We start from the raw sequence: 15,274 nt of genomic DNA, 5'->3' as shown, positions 1-15,274 counted from the left end.
GTTTGTTGAATTGTTTTGTTACAACATAATCGTCCTAGCACGTAATTTGTTTCAATCCTTTAATTAAACTAAAAATGAGTATGTAGAATTTATTTGCTTTAAATAAATCAAAAAAGAAAGTAAATGTAATTTTAAATAATTTATTGTTTAGAAAAATAATGTTGGTAGTTCTGTAGATACTGCGACATCTTTTTCCGGTTTCTTGTTATTAAACATCATACGTCACATGCTGGGGGAAAGTTACATACGTCACATGAACTTTGACAACAGAAACAGTTTTGTTCTTTGTCCCAATCAAACATGGATTCCAGTCAAGATCACGAGGAATCGGAATTTCATTGTAAACGAATAAAACTCGATGTAACGCAACCAAATTTAAGTGTTTTGTGTCAAGAAGAATTTAATTCAGCAACTACTGTGCCGTGTGATAGAGCAATTGAAAATTCTGAAGGTAAATATGTTTAATGTATTATCTTTTTAACCGCACAAAATGGCGCCGTATTAGGGCGCCCTCGACATTTTGTAGGCGTGGCAGTTTGGCGTAAAATTTCAAGTTGAGCCATATTGGGATTTGGAATTTTGAAAACGATTTATTTACTGTTTTCCGTAAGATAAAACTCTTGCCAGGAAAAAAATGAATGCTTAAAAACAATTTTTCGTTTTATCGATTTTTGTGAAGAGACATCTATATTGCAAGGGTTTAAGTAGGAGTATAGAGGTCTGTTCGAGATAGCGCAATTTTCAAAAAACTTTTGCTCCATTCTGATGTTTGATAACATAATGAACAGTTAAGGAATTTTATCTGTTTTAAGTACACCAACTTTAAATTTTGTAAGAATTTGTAAAAGACTAGAGATTCTGTCTGTCAATATATTTTTCAAAAGTTATTTTTAGTTTTATTTATGCTTTAGATTAAATTTTAAACTTGTGTATTTAAAGTGTTTATTTAGTTAATTACGTATGTAATTAACTAGCTAAATAATTAATAAAATACTGTAACAAGGTGCTTTAAAGACTAACTTTGTAATGAGTTCAGATAAAAACTTAAATGCAAAATTTTAATTTTCTTAATCAGAATGGTCCAATGATTAAATTTCAGAGATTTTCTACTCTTCATTTTATAAAAATTGTCAATTTAATAATAAAAACGTATGTACAAGATGACCCATAGGTGTAAGGGTAAAAGATTAAGGAGTTAGTGTTATAATTTCCAAATAATAAAGATATATTAAGTAATACATATTTAGTATTCATATAGTCTTGTAAATTAAATGAAAGAGCTTTTCATCTATTTCTGTTCAATTTTTTCTTCATAAAATATGAATGAATATGTTAAATTATAATTTTGCTAAATTTCTTTATTTTTTGTTTTTGTACTTATTAATAAACAGTTAACAGAATTTTATGTTTTTTAATTATTTTATTCATAGTGCAGAAACATAACATTATTATAGGTATATTAGCTGATTGTGACTCAGGCTATGAAGCTTCAACATTGGAATCATTACCCACCCCTACTCATCAAGTTTCACCACTATCTCACTCGGAAATCCCCGACGCTCTTTCAGGATTTGCATCAGAATCAGACAATCTAAATCTATCATCTTGTAATCCGAGTCAAGAAGATGATGACAATGCCTCAACTATCAGTCACTTTAGTGATTTAAGTGGTTTATCTGATGTTTCCCTTCATGACTGGAAATTCACAAGTGGCAGTATGGTTTGGGTAAATTATTTTTTTAATAACTATAAGAAAAAAAATATTTTATTAAATCTTTAAACACTGGGTAGAACTATTTGCTTTGTAATTTTTAAATTAATAAACTAATATTTTCAAGAAACAATCTTTTTAACAGGTCCACAAACAAATGCAGAATGGGGTTGATCCCAGGATGCTACTTGTAGAATTGGGGGCGAATGTCGACCAAATACCCCCATATCTGGATGACGTCACGCTGTGGAAATTATTAATAAATATGGTAGCAGAGCCCCCACAAAGGAATAAGCTTCGGCATGTAAATACATTAGAAGATGTAGTTAGGTTACTGAAAGGTATAATTATAATAAGATTTATAATTAATTATAATATTAATGACTTGTTTAATAGGTGCAAAGAAGGTAATTGTTTTAACTGGAGCTGGAGTGTCTGTTTCTTGCGGAATACCGGACTTTCGGTCTAAAGATGGTATATACTCTCGGTTGGCAAAAGATTTCCCTGATCTGGTCGATCCACAATCAATGTTTGATATTAATTACTTCAATCAGGATCCTAGGCCGTTCTTTAAATTCGCAAAAGATATTTATCCTGGCATATTCGAGCCTAGTCCTTGTCACAAGTAAGTTAATTAATAAATTGCCGATCCTTGGCTTTCGAAAAAATTGTTATGAAGCCCATTTAACTAATATACTTTAATAATATATATTTTCTTTTCAGATTTATTCGTTTACTAGAAAAGCAGGGCAAACTCCTTCGGAATTACACGCAAAATATCGATACACTTGAAAAAATAGCAAACATCGACCGGGTCATCGAGTGTCACGGTTCGTTTGCAACCGCAAGTTGTACGAACTGTGGCCAGAAGGCTTCCGCGGACGAAATTCGGGACACTGTACTCTCACAGAAAATTCCGTTGTGCACACGATGTCATCCTGCAGGGCCACACTTCGTCGATCCCAATGACGAGATATACCGATGCGATCCAAGGGCACTTAGGAGGTTGGTGGAGAGTGGAATAATGAAGCCGGATATCGTTTTCTTTGGCGAAGGGCTCCCAGACGCCTTCCATGAAGCCATGGCCGGAGACAAGAACGAATGCGATCTGTTACTGGTCATCGGCAGCTCGTTGAAAGTACGACCGGTTGCCCTCATACCAAACTCATTACCCGCTCACGTCCCCCAAATTCTTATCAATAGGGAACCGTTACCCCACTGTCATTTCGACGTGGAACTTCTTGGAGATTGTGACGGAATAGTCAATCATCTTTGTCAATTGTGAGTGAAACTAGTCTATTTAGTCTATTTTCCAATTTAAAATTCTTAATGTTTAGTTTTATATTTTCTTTCTTTAACAGATTAGGAAGTGCTTGGGAAGAAGGTGTTTACGACGAAACCGCTCTCGAAGAAACTTTGCAGTTGTTGCCTCTGAACGAGAAGAAATGCAAAGATACAAACGAGTCAGACGTCTCGTCATCACCGGACGCGGTCGTCAAAGACGATTCGTCCTCAACAACAGTACGTGGTCTCGAAATGTCTTCAGAAGAAGTGACATGCGAATGTCGAAGTGTCACCGTACGAGAGCGCAATTGCAGTTGCAAGTTTACATTAACTACAAAACAAAGTTCCTGGTTTAAACAAGAAGTAAACGAGTTCAATGAATTGGACACGACATCGTCCAAAGAAAAACTTCTTCTACTTGAACGAGAGATTGTTGAAGCCAAACAGTTTAAACAGAGGCATATTTCAGTTGATTCCGCCCAAGACTCCGGTATAGGGGAAAATTCGAATTTTACAGACAGCGAGGGTTTCAAGTATGACACGTCTGATGAAACGAATGATAGTACGAGGATGGATATACCCGCAGCGACCCCATCTGGTATGTACAACATAACTACATTTTTTTTTTAAGTATAACCCTATCAGTCACTGTGAGCTAGAAATTTTTAGCACCATTGCTTCGAGTGGTCGAAATTCACTTTTATGAACAATTTGTTTAATCACTTTCCTTGTGTTAAAAATTGTTTGAAAAATTAAATTTAAAGGAATTTTTTGTAAATAGGTATGCAACACATCGTACATTTCAGCATAAGAATTTACTGATACTACCTTGCCCTGTGCTCACGGCACTCATAATTTTTTTTATATATAATATTTAAGCCAGAAATAATTTTTTGTTAACTTATTGGGTAACCATATATACTATTTTCTATCCAGACTAATATGTGTTTTTTGGTAGACGTTGGCAGTCATCACTGGGACCTTATTAATGACGAGAGGACGTCATCGTCAAAGAGTTGTTCTGAAGATCCACCTCCTCCGCCACCCCCGCCCACGAATCCCGCCGACCTGCGCGATTATTGGCAACCAAAGGTCAAACACAGTCTCGTGGACAGGTTACCCGAAGGAACGTATTACATGATCCCTCCCTGTAGGTATATATTTCCTGGTGCCGAGGTCTATTACGACCCCGACGAAAAATACGACTACTTCGACGACTCGTCCAGTTCAGAATCTAGTGATTCCGAAGAAACTGACGAAAATTAAAGAATATAAAAAAATATATTGGCATACACACATGCATATATCAACATAAACACAACAAACACTACAAGCATACATACATAATTTATACACATGTATCGTTGAAGTTATAAATACACTTACTCTCACAATATTTTCTTGAAAATTGCGCGCTAATATGTTGGGAATTGAGGGTAACGAAGATGGAGGGCTTTTTTTGGTGAAGAAAGTAAATGGAAATTGGAAGGCATATGAAATGGGGGCGCGTTACCAATCGGCAGAAATGGTTGTACGATTTTGTAGCATCAAGTGGTAAAGGTATTTCAATTTCTCTTTTATCTTATAAAATTATTGTAGAATTAAAGATTATTAAAATACTTAGAAGGTTTTCCTTTCCATTATAAAGGGATTTTTTTAAATATCAAATGGCTAACTGTTAAAATAAATCACTACCTATGGTTCCCCCTTAATTGATCGGAACTCTAAACTTTAAAAAATCTGATGCTACATTATCTCTAATTAACAAAGAGATTTAATTAAAGTAAAATAAATTGAGTTTCTTAAATAGCATCAATTTATCATTACATTATCGACTAAATTATATGAATGTTATACTTTATTTAGGGGATATAGAATTATTATTTTTTTTTTCTTATTTGAAAATAATGAATCTATTAAAGTTATTTAAAAGTATAATTTTATTTTATTGATCTCAAGATACGCGTAATAATTAAATTCCAATATTATTGTAGCAGGTGCTATTTAAGGAAATTGATTAGGTTGTTTGCCTTTATTAATTTTTGTACTTTGCCGAGTTTTTGCTGTATTTAATGATGATTGTTTTTGATAAGACTGAAAATATGCACGTTCATTATAATATTTCTGAACATATAAATAAAATATAAATAAAAATAAGAAATCATGAACTTTTTCCCGTTTGTACATAAATTCTTCCAATTACTACTTAACTTACATGAAATTTAAATAAAAATCAAATAAAAAAAACATTGTTCTAATAATAAATAATAATAGTCCAAAAAATGTGTGTAGCCTATTTATTAATTTGTTAGCTTTACATAGTACTGAAGACATTTTTTTTACCTACTCTGTACATGTATAAAATATTGTTTTATGTAAGAATTGTGTGCAGTTTGGATCTTATTTGCGTTTCTAATTAATCCTGTAGACCGCTTAAAAGCTTACTCGATGGAATCTAAAAAAAATTGGGACATTGAACATTAATTTCTATCGTCAAATATTTTTATAATTTATTTTCGTAGCTTTATTACTGACGTATGGTTTAACGAAAATATTTATAAATAAATAAAATAAAGAATAATACAATGCCAGAGAATTGGATGTAAGCTGCACATATTTAATACCTAAATGTGGAGAGATTGTTGTTATTATGTTATTTCTTTTATATTAGTAGGCTGTTATTTTGCGGAATTTCTAATTAATAATGTAAATTTGTTTTCCCCCTCCGCAAGTTTGTATGGTGTATAAATATTATTGCTATTATTTCATAGGGTGTAATTTTAAGCCAAAAAAATTACGTTGAATAGGAATATGATAAATCTTTGTTATTTGTATAGTGTTTAAGAATTACACAAAAATGGTGCCCCCGATGTTTGTAAACGACCTCTTATCTACCTCTCTTTTATAAAAACCGTTTTTTATCCTAGAATAATTTTTTTCTTGGCCCTACGTGTATTATGAAGCAAACATGCATTTAATTGAAGACTTGGGTGATACAAAAATATTTCATAGATAACATATACTGTGCTTTACAATTAGTTAGGATGTAGAAAGGCGATGAGCATAGCTAATTGCCTCCTGTAGGATATTCCATTTAAAATTTTAGGATGAATTGTTACTATCAGTATGATAAAGTTCTGAAGACGTTAGTTCACTAAGTTAATTGGCTTTTAAAAAGGAAAAAATTCATTATAATCTGTCAGTACTTCTACTCCAAACTTATACAATCTTTTTTCCATCCTGATGTTACATATAAGTCAAGTATATTGCCTTTTGTGTCGTCAAAATATATTTTATGATTCTTCATTTTTTTTTCATGAAAGTCAATTAACAGGATGGATGTGAAACGTTCAGAACTTTCAATTTATCTGAGTGTGAATCTGAGGATGGTCGATTCATAACGACCATTATTTACAGACATCGGACACTAAGTTACATACATATATGCATATATACCTGTATTGGACATTCTAAAGAAAAAGTTACAAAACAAACTAATCATGTAAAAGTTAAATAGAGATCTTTATTTTTTCACGTCACCAGAAACGTTTTTTTTGTTTTTGTGTTGCTGTTTTTCCACTTTAATAATGAAAACTTCATGCAAGGAATAATTGATAACTAATTAAAAAAAACAAAAAGTATTATAATGGAAATGTGGCTGATCCTTTTTTTCTCGAGGGTCATTTTAGATTTTGTTGTAATATAAAATTTTATTTTTGTACGTTTATTTATTATACTAGATTGTAAGTTCCTTTTTTTTCTTTTTTTTTTGATATAACGAATTGACCGTCTCCATAATAATAATAATAATAATTTATCTTTGCATTTAGAGTTGTTGATGATATGTTTTCTATTTTTATGTCCTGTCAGTTTTTAATTTTGTTTATTATTAAAATAATTCTTCAGTTTAATACAAAATTTGTTTTATTCAATCAACATTTACAGGAAAAACGATACATATGTAGTACAGCAAAGCAAATCATTTCAAATCATATTTTGCGATTCTAATAAGTTCTAAAATACATATTTCACTTTTTCGTGAGAATTATAATGTGCTAAGTGTAGTTATAATTACATAAAAAAAAGCAATGGCGTACTTAAACAGTAATCTATCTTATATTTCTTCTAAAAGAAGTAAAACATCAAACCAAAAGTGAATTCACTTCTGCATTTGATTAGTAATTAACTCGTCAACAACATCCTTCACACACTTTACACTTGGTACTTGTGGGCTTGTCCCAACTACTCCAGAACCGACTTTGTAATCAAAAATTACCCTTCTCAACACACTGATACTAGGCAGGGGATAATTTTGGTTTAATAACAACTTATACCCTGACTCGCCACAGATAAAGTACAATTGCAACGCTTTCTTTAATGTTCTAGCTTTCCATTTAAAACTTTTCTTGTATTCCTCCTTCAATCGGCGAATTTGATCAGATTCAAAGATGTACCTTAAGTTTCGTTCCATCATGTGAAGTTCCTGGTTTACTTCAGAGACTCTTTTTCTTGCCTTTCGTAATTTTTCTTCCAGCATTAACACCTCAGAACTTTTGTTTTGTTCACTTCCCTGTGCAACATCCGGTGGGGAGTTACATTCTCCTAAAATAAAACAAATTATCATTACAGTTACAAAAGAGACTTTTTTACCATCTGTTGTAGAGTTTTTTAATTGTTTTATTTCATGAATCTCATCCTCAGAGGAGTCAACAGTAATTGTTACAATGGGTAGAGCGTTAGCCGGTTTTTTTGGTAGTGAAGGCCTTTTTATAGTTTTCTTTAAATTATTCATTATGCCTTTAATTATGTTCTCTGCAAATAAAGTAATAAAAATCTAACATAAAACCAAATAAAAGACAACAAAACTCACTATGGTTTGCATTTGGTTGTTTCCTTTTTTTCTTACGTTTTACTTTTGACAATGCAGTTTTGTTGTTCTTTTTTTCCTGCAAATCTGAAAATTTTGTTACTTAGTGACAAATAAGAAATAAATAAAACACATTAACTACTTTTTATCGGAACAACTTTAACGCATTGGATTTTATTGGTTTCTACATCTTCATTCTCAGAAGATTCCAGTTCGATCGTGGTATTTGATTCCAAAAAAGGATTTGTAAAGACTATATCACAGTGAGTAACAGGGGCTTCAATTGGTGACTGTCCTAAATCTGTAATGTGGTAATCACTATGTGATAATATCAATGATATCTTTTCACTTACCTTCTGTTGCAATGCTACTATGACTTGATGTTTCTGTAGACTGTAAGTTTGCAAGAATTTCATATACATCATTATTTTCTTCAGATTTGTCTTTATTCGGATATATTACAAACGTTTTTAAATCTGTCAATGCATAGTAATGACTGGAGTTTTAAAAAGTAACATTATAAAACATTTTACTTACTCAGTTCCAGATTACCTTCATCACTTTTCATTTGAAGATTATTTTCTTCTTTATCAATTTTTACGGTTACAGGATCCCAAGGAAAACCACTTTTAAAATCTGGTTCCTCTTGACTTTCATCATGCATAATTGTATAATGTTTCTAAAAATACGTACTTCAGACTAATTTATCAATTCTAGGGCGATTAATCAAATTTATTTCTTACCTCACAAAGAAATAACAATTCTGGCACAGGTTCTACCATATTCAATTTTTTTAGCCAACGTTCTCTAGTAAGGGGTCGCTCTTCAGACTTGGGTATTTGAAACAGTTGGGCTCCACTATCCGAAGTAACCCTACACCTTGTTACACAACAATAAATCGTCATTATGATCAGCCAAGACTAACAAGCAAAATTATATCATATTTATTAAGATATTTAACAGTAAACCAAATGTAAACATTACTTCAATAGGATAGTAATGGACTCAGATGTGAGGTTATATCACAGGAGAATCACAACCAGTGGCAGCGTATAACATATCCAAAGCTATTTTTTTTAAATAATTCGTTAAACAGTTAACAGAATTTTATGTTTTTTAATTATTTTATTCATAGTGCAGAAACATAACATTATTATAGGTATATTAGCTGATTGTGACTCAGGCTATGAAGCTTCAACATTGGAATCATTACCCACCCCTACTCATCAAGTTTCACCACTATCTCACTCGGAAATCCCCGACGCTCTTTCAGGATTTGCATCAGAATCAGACAATCTAAATCTATCATCTTGTAATCCGAGTCAAGAAGATGATGACAATGCCTCAACTATCAGTCACTTTAGTGATTTAAGTGGTTTATCTGATGTTTCCCTTCATGACTGGAAATTCACAAGTGGCAGTATGGTTTGGGTAAATTATTTTTTTAAGTAAACAGCTGTTCTTTGCTAACTAACGACTATCATGACATCATCTACTAGTACAGATATATTTACCTAAACTATTTCAGGCAATTATAGAAACAGTGATTGCAATATTTATATAAATAAAGTTTTATTTAACTAAGTTATAATCAGTCACAAACCTTTTTTCTCAATTTCCCTCTAATATGGCACAATCTTTTGACACCATCAAAACACATTGCTTCTAATCTGCCATTACCCAGCATCTTTGTTACTTGAGCATACTCTTGTCCATCTTCTTTAAAAACTAATTCACGTTTTTCTGTTTCATTTTCGTTCTTTCCTCTTCTCCTGTTTTTACCTCCTTTCCCTAAAAGACAAAAATTACACGTACAAAAACAGGTATTGCCAAGTACGTAGTTATATACTAACTAAACAAAATATAGCCTGGTAAGCAGTTTTGAAGNTCATAAGATATTATTTAGTCAACCATAACTCTTAAAGGTACAAGTAGTACCTAATAAAAAGTAATATTAATTTCGATTCCAGAGGAGTATAATTAGCGTAGATGTTTTTATAAAAAGAACATTGAATTGAAATAGGGTTTAATAAAACTAGATTCGAGGGTATTTGAATTGATTCAACATATTTTAATTACTTCCACCCTAGACTAACAAAAAATAAAACTGAAATGAGTATTTTGTCGCAAGTGTGACAAGTAAAGTATCGAATTCGACCATATAAATTCTTCTTAAAAAGCTTTTAATTAGAATAACTAGTAGTAAAAGATAATAAGACTTCAGTGATTTATTCGTTCGTTAAAAACAAAAGCAAACACATATTGTTGTACTAAACAAATAAATTTAGGAGAATAATGAACGGTAGGCGCTGGTCAACGTCTCATTTATCGCAGAGATTACTAATAAATTATTATCGCTAGCAGACACCCATTGTCTGGCCTTTAAATGGTTCGGATAATGTTACCTTTCCATGTTATTCCATCGTCTGCATCAAGTGCTGCATTTCCAAGTGGCTTTTTGAAGGATACAAACAATTCATTTTATTTCCTGGGAGTGGACTTCACAATGTACCCACATTACATACATACTGACCATTAAGAAGTTTAATCATTTTTTTACACGGTTCTCAGCAGTCAGTTATCTTCGCGCATTGGTTCTGTAAACAACAACACGAAAAAGTTGACCAAGTGTTACAGTAATAAACCTAATTCTTAATGTGTTGTCTACATTACTAAGTTGTATTATTCTAACAGTTGATTAATATCCAGTTCTATCTTTTTTTTTGTTCTGGTTTACGTTGCTGTATACATAAGTGATTAATTTGAAATAAATTATTTTACTTTTTATCAAATACTTACTAGAGTACGTCCAGTACTCAATCATGAGTAAAATAGTGCGTTGATTTTTGCTCAACTGTGATGCGCTCTTTTTGTGTTTAAAATTAAAAAAGAGAGGTAAGAAAATGCTTTTTTGTTGTATCCCTAAAGATGCATTTTTAATCTAAAAATCTCATCGAACTTTAACAGGTCACTTTTCTTAACTTAAGGGTAATATATGAACAATTATAGCTTCATTCAATTAAAGTAGCTCTAATTTTGATCTGTTTGTAAGGAATTAATCTGGCCATCCAATTGTTCCTAGAGATATTTTTATAAATTCAACCCTTTTCTAGATAAACAGTTGTAACTAATGCGTATACAATATAAATGATTGTATTAATACATTTTTGTTTTCTTTTATATCGAACAATTATCGGAATTGAAGAAACATTAAAAAAAAAGAAGAATTATTGCGAGAATTTTATTTTATTTTTAATTAAATTAAGAGATCACTAAATTGAATTCATGTTTATTAAAATTTGTTGATTATCAAAACAGCATCCAAGGTTCAGGGATTCTTAATTTAATCTTAAAAAACATTGATAGTGTTTTCTTTCGAATACAGTTTGCACTATATTCGTTGGTGACAGACCTTTTTATGTTAATTTCTTGGAAGAAAACAATTCTAAGTACATAACAATTGAGTCATCATGATAATTATATGTAAACACATGGAATCTACCACCAATTTGTTATTTTGAATACATTCTCACTTCTTAATATTAATTTTACATTTATTGACTGCCTGTAATTAGTTTACTTAGTAATTAATAGTAGGCAAACTGTTAAGTTAGTTAAAAGATATTATGTACAAATTTTGTCGCACCCAATTAAAATATTTGCAAACGCTAGATTGGATTCGCCTTTTTTACTAAAAAATATGTTTCATAATCATATTTACAGTTTAACATGAACTATTACATGCGTTAATTAAAAAAATAATCCTCGTTTGCTAAAATGTGTTAATTGTAGGTTTACTAGGCAAATGATTTTCAAGTTTTATTTCCTGTTCCGGTACATATTCAAATGTAAAAATTATGAATTATTTATGACAAACAAAAACTGTTTTATATGCGTTACTGGAATCTAGTTTAATCTTGAGTTAATTTATTTACGTATGAATTATTTTGGTCAATGTCATACGCTCCTTGGTCGCACTATTATTTGACCATGTAAAAAAAATGTCAAAACGCTTCCCTTTTTGATTAGAAAGATGGTTCACTTGTAAAACAAGTATGCGAGACAAATTGAAAGTACGCAAGGTCGGCTAAAAAGACTGAACTCGTGCGTGAAGTGAAAGGGATACGTTAAAGGGGAGGACCTTAAATGAATAAAGTTAAAACAAAGTAGCAGCTGTGCATACGTGATTTTATTTGAGGGTAGGTAAATACCCTCCAACTCCTAGTAATGTCACGAGCTCTCGTTTATGTTTAAATTATTTTATATACTTCAGAGAAAATCATTCCGGAAAGTACCTTTTTAATAACGCACTCGAAAACCCTTGGCATAATGAGATTCTACGTACATCTTTACATCATCAAAGCTTAGTAAATACCTTCTACCTCTCAAAAATTTCACGAGCGCTTTTTTATGTTTAATTATTTTACACAACTTACCAAACACTAATGCCAGAAAGTATCTATTTGACACCGCACTCGAAAACGGTTGGTGCCATGAGATTCTACGTACTTTTTTACATAATTATCACCTCTCAAAACTAACTGAATGCCTTCCACTTCCGAATAATTTCACGAGCGCTTTTTTATGTTAGTAATTTTACACATTTTACTAAAGATTGATGCCGGAAAGTATCTATTTGACACCGCACTCAAAAACGGTTAGTACCATGATATTCTCCGTACTGTTTTACATAATTATCACCTCTCATACCTCAGTAGATACCTTCCACATCCGAATAATTTTACGAGCGCTTTTTTATGTTAGAAATTTTACACATTTTACCAAAGATTGATGCCGGAAAGTATCTATTTGACACCGCACTCAAAAACGGTTAGTACCATGATATTCTCCGTACTGTTTTACATAATTATCACCTCTCATACCTCAGTAGATACCTTCCACATCCGAATAATTTTACGAGCGCTTTTTTATGTTAGTAATTTTACACATTTTACCAAAGATTGATGCCGGAAAGTATCTATTTGACACCGTACTCAAAAATGGTTAGTACCATGAGATTCTCGGTACTTTTTTACATAATTATCACCTTTCAAAGCTCAGTAAATACCAGTTGCAATGTCACGTAACTCTTGTATAGCCCCCCATCCTACACAATTGATGATGAAGAAACTTGTTGGAATTAAATCAAAATATAAACCAGGAAGTAGTTATGTATGAAACTTTCTTTTTCGCTATGCGTATTCTAAATAACCGATTTATAAAGAATGCAGGTTTCTCATAAATATTTAAACCAACGTCTATCTTAATCGCGTTGTTGCTCAAGAGCGTTGCAGAGACGTAGATGTGAAATTGTAAAATCTGATTTCTGTGATAGATATTTTTTCGAAATAACAAATCATGACCTTATGATGTAACCAATTAACTTACGATGGAATTAAAAATCTATAATTTCAGCAACTATATGCCATTGGGCAACTATATGTCATATTAAAAGTATCTATTTTAATTATCAATTGACAATGTTTCGATAATTGTTTGTTGTTTTCACTCAATATTTCAAAAGCCTCCCAACTAGACTTAAAAAGTAGTTGCTTTTTTAACATCAAATTATTTACACTTTTGGCTTTGATCTGCATTAATCATTTAAAGGGAACACATTAAAAAACCTTTTAGTTTTAAGAATAAAATATTAGTTTTAATAATTTATTATGTTATTAACGGTGAAAGTTGATTTCTCTCGATTCCTCTTCAATAAATGGTGTCAACAAACCAATTTTTCAATATTGCGTTACTTTGAAATGCGTCAAAGTATTTGACATTTAAAAAATGAATCTCTTTTATGGGATAAATTAAAATTTCCTTTACAAAAACGCTTTCTAATCTGTTTTTCGTATATATGAATACTATGATATGCATTTGTACGTAAGATATTACTTAATTTAGCTCTTGTTATTTAGAAGTCATCGCTGATTTACAATCTCATACAAATCACATTTGCCTTCAACAAGGTTATTATTTACATGGATGTGAATAGTGTTTACTTTAATTATGTGAATGTATTTAACAAAAGTATATACGCACAATGTCAATCTTTAGAAGGTCATTAACTAACTGTATCTATTGTAGGTTAAAAGTTTTCAGAGTTTTTGTGGAAAAGTTTCAAGAATCTTAGACGGTATACAGTGTCGAAAGAAAATTGCCATTTCGTTTTTAATACAAATTTGAATTCAATTTAATAAGTGACAGTTTGCAGCGTAATATTTTGTTTTCTTTTCTTTTATTTTCAGATTAGCAACAATGGCATTTAGTAGAAGTTGTTCATTATTGTTTCTGGGCATTTTTTGTACGTGTGGGTTTGTCGATCCTTACAGAGTAGGTGTAGGAATAGCTGACGTCACAGGACCTGTTGCAGAAGTAACATTTGTAAGTGAAAAAGCGATGGAAAAAGTTGAGATATAAATAATCTCCTAAAGTAACTAACACAATAAAACTCTTGATGTGTTCCATAAAATTGAGTTTATTGGTTCTTAATTAAAATGTTCCATTTATAGAGTTAACAGCTAAATCCATAATTTATTTAATCTACTAAATCATCGTCATTATGAGGTCGTCGGTCGTCAGTAAGGTCAGATTGGTTCGACACGCACTTCCACTTTTTCCAATCTTGAGTTAATCTTCGCATTTCCCTAAAACTAGAACATCCCCATCCTTAACTATTTATGAACAGTAATGTAATCTAGGTCTACCTCTACTCCTCTTAACTCCTATTTCTGCTTGTAATATGTCTAATCAGCCTTTCATGCCTGAGAAGGTGTCCTGCCAAGCTATCTCGCCTATTTCTTAATGACTTCCGTAGTCCTCTGTTCTCCTATTCTTTCTAATACCTCTTCATTTCTAACCTTCTCTATCCACGGTATCCTCATCATTTGCACGTAACACCACATTTCGAACGCTTCTAACCTTTTCTTTTCCGCTGCGCCCACCGTCTATGTTTCGCACCCGTACAGCGCCACGCTCCAAACAATCTTTTTCGAATTTCTAAATTAATCGTTCGCGAGCATAGAAGTGACTTCTTTTTATTGAAAGCGACTCGATCCTGTACTATCGTCTATTTTACATCCCTACTGCTCCTTCAATCCTAAATTATCTGAGTTCCTAGACACCGAAAAACAGCTACTTCTTCTAATTTTTCGCCTCCTATTCTTTTAATAATAATAATACTGCAAATGTAAGCATACTGATCTTTTAACCCTGTACATCTATCCTTACAATTTTCCTGTCTTTAGTGTGCATCCTTGTTTGACTCCTTTCTTAATATCCACTGAATATAAATAATAATTGTATTTGCAGCAAAAAGAAATTCCTTTCCTGTCAATTTTTAGGAAAAAATCTAATAATAAGTTTTTTAATTTCTTGCTGATAGCTACCATGTATGTACATATATATGGTTA

The 15,274-nt window shown here is 31.7% G+C and overlaps 3 protein-coding genes across 6 annotated transcripts in view; 2 read left to right on the top strand and 1 right to left on the bottom strand.

The window, feature by feature from the left end:
* Positions 1 to 221: 221 nt before the first annotated feature.
* LOC108734007 (NAD-dependent histone deacetylase sirtuin-1) lies at positions 222 to 6,668 on the top strand. Its single transcript, XM_018465381.2, has 7 exons — positions 222 to 451; positions 1,455 to 1,726; positions 1,857 to 2,052; positions 2,108 to 2,336; positions 2,435 to 2,992; positions 3,073 to 3,593; positions 3,954 to 6,668. Exons 1-7 carry the CDS (start codon positions 301 to 303, stop codon positions 4,259 to 4,261), a joined length of 2,235 nt encoding a protein of 744 aa, XP_018320883.2. The 5' UTR covers positions 222 to 300; the 3' UTR covers positions 4,262 to 6,668.
* An 80-nt stretch (positions 6,669 to 6,748) lies between these two features.
* Positions 6,749 to 8,925, bottom strand: LOC108734046. Of its 3 annotated transcripts, none has more exons than XM_018465438.2 (7): positions 8,847 to 8,925; positions 8,606 to 8,782; positions 8,400 to 8,541; positions 8,216 to 8,338; positions 8,005 to 8,163; positions 7,866 to 7,949; positions 6,749 to 7,807 (listed from the first exon to the last, which is right to left on the bottom strand). In XM_018465438.2, exons 2-7 carry the CDS (start codon positions 8,765 to 8,767, stop codon positions 7,155 to 7,157), a joined length of 1,323 nt encoding a protein of 440 aa, XP_018320940.1. In that variant the 5' UTR covers positions 8,768 to 8,782; positions 8,847 to 8,925; the 3' UTR covers positions 6,749 to 7,154. The 3 variants fall into 3 exon arrangements, with proteins under 3 accessions (XP_018320940.1, XP_018320941.1, XP_018320939.1); XM_018465439.2 differs by having other exon boundaries at positions 6,749 to 7,597; positions 7,646 to 7,807; positions 8,606 to 8,881; XM_018465437.2 differs by having other exon boundaries at positions 8,606 to 8,882.
* Positions 8,926 to 10,277: 1,352 nt separating this feature from the next.
* The window catches only part of LOC108734045 (neutral ceramidase), an 11,981-nt gene continuing 6,984 nt past the window's right edge, over positions 10,278 to 15,274 (top strand). Inside the window, exons 1-2 of one of the 2 annotated variants that reach the window (XM_018465434.2) lie at positions 10,278 to 10,757; positions 14,111 to 14,246. In XM_018465434.2, the coding sequence (XP_018320936.1) occupies positions 14,121 to 14,246 (126 nt within the window). In that variant the 5' untranslated portion in view covers positions 10,278 to 10,757; positions 14,111 to 14,120. Of the gene's footprint in view, positions 10,758 to 13,938; positions 13,999 to 14,110; positions 14,247 to 15,274 lie in introns of those variants that run through there. The other variant, XM_018465435.2, reaches the window with a different exon arrangement.

This window comes from Agrilus planipennis, unplaced genomic scaffold (assembly GCF_000699045.2).
Source record: "Agrilus planipennis isolate EAB-ADULT unplaced genomic scaffold, Apla_2.0 scaffold8, whole genome shotgun sequence".
Lineage (NCBI taxonomy): Eukaryota > Metazoa > Arthropoda > Insecta > Coleoptera > Buprestidae > Agrilus > Agrilus planipennis.
Note: the sequence above shows the minus strand (reverse complement) of the source record. Positions and strands in the feature narration are given on the sequence as shown.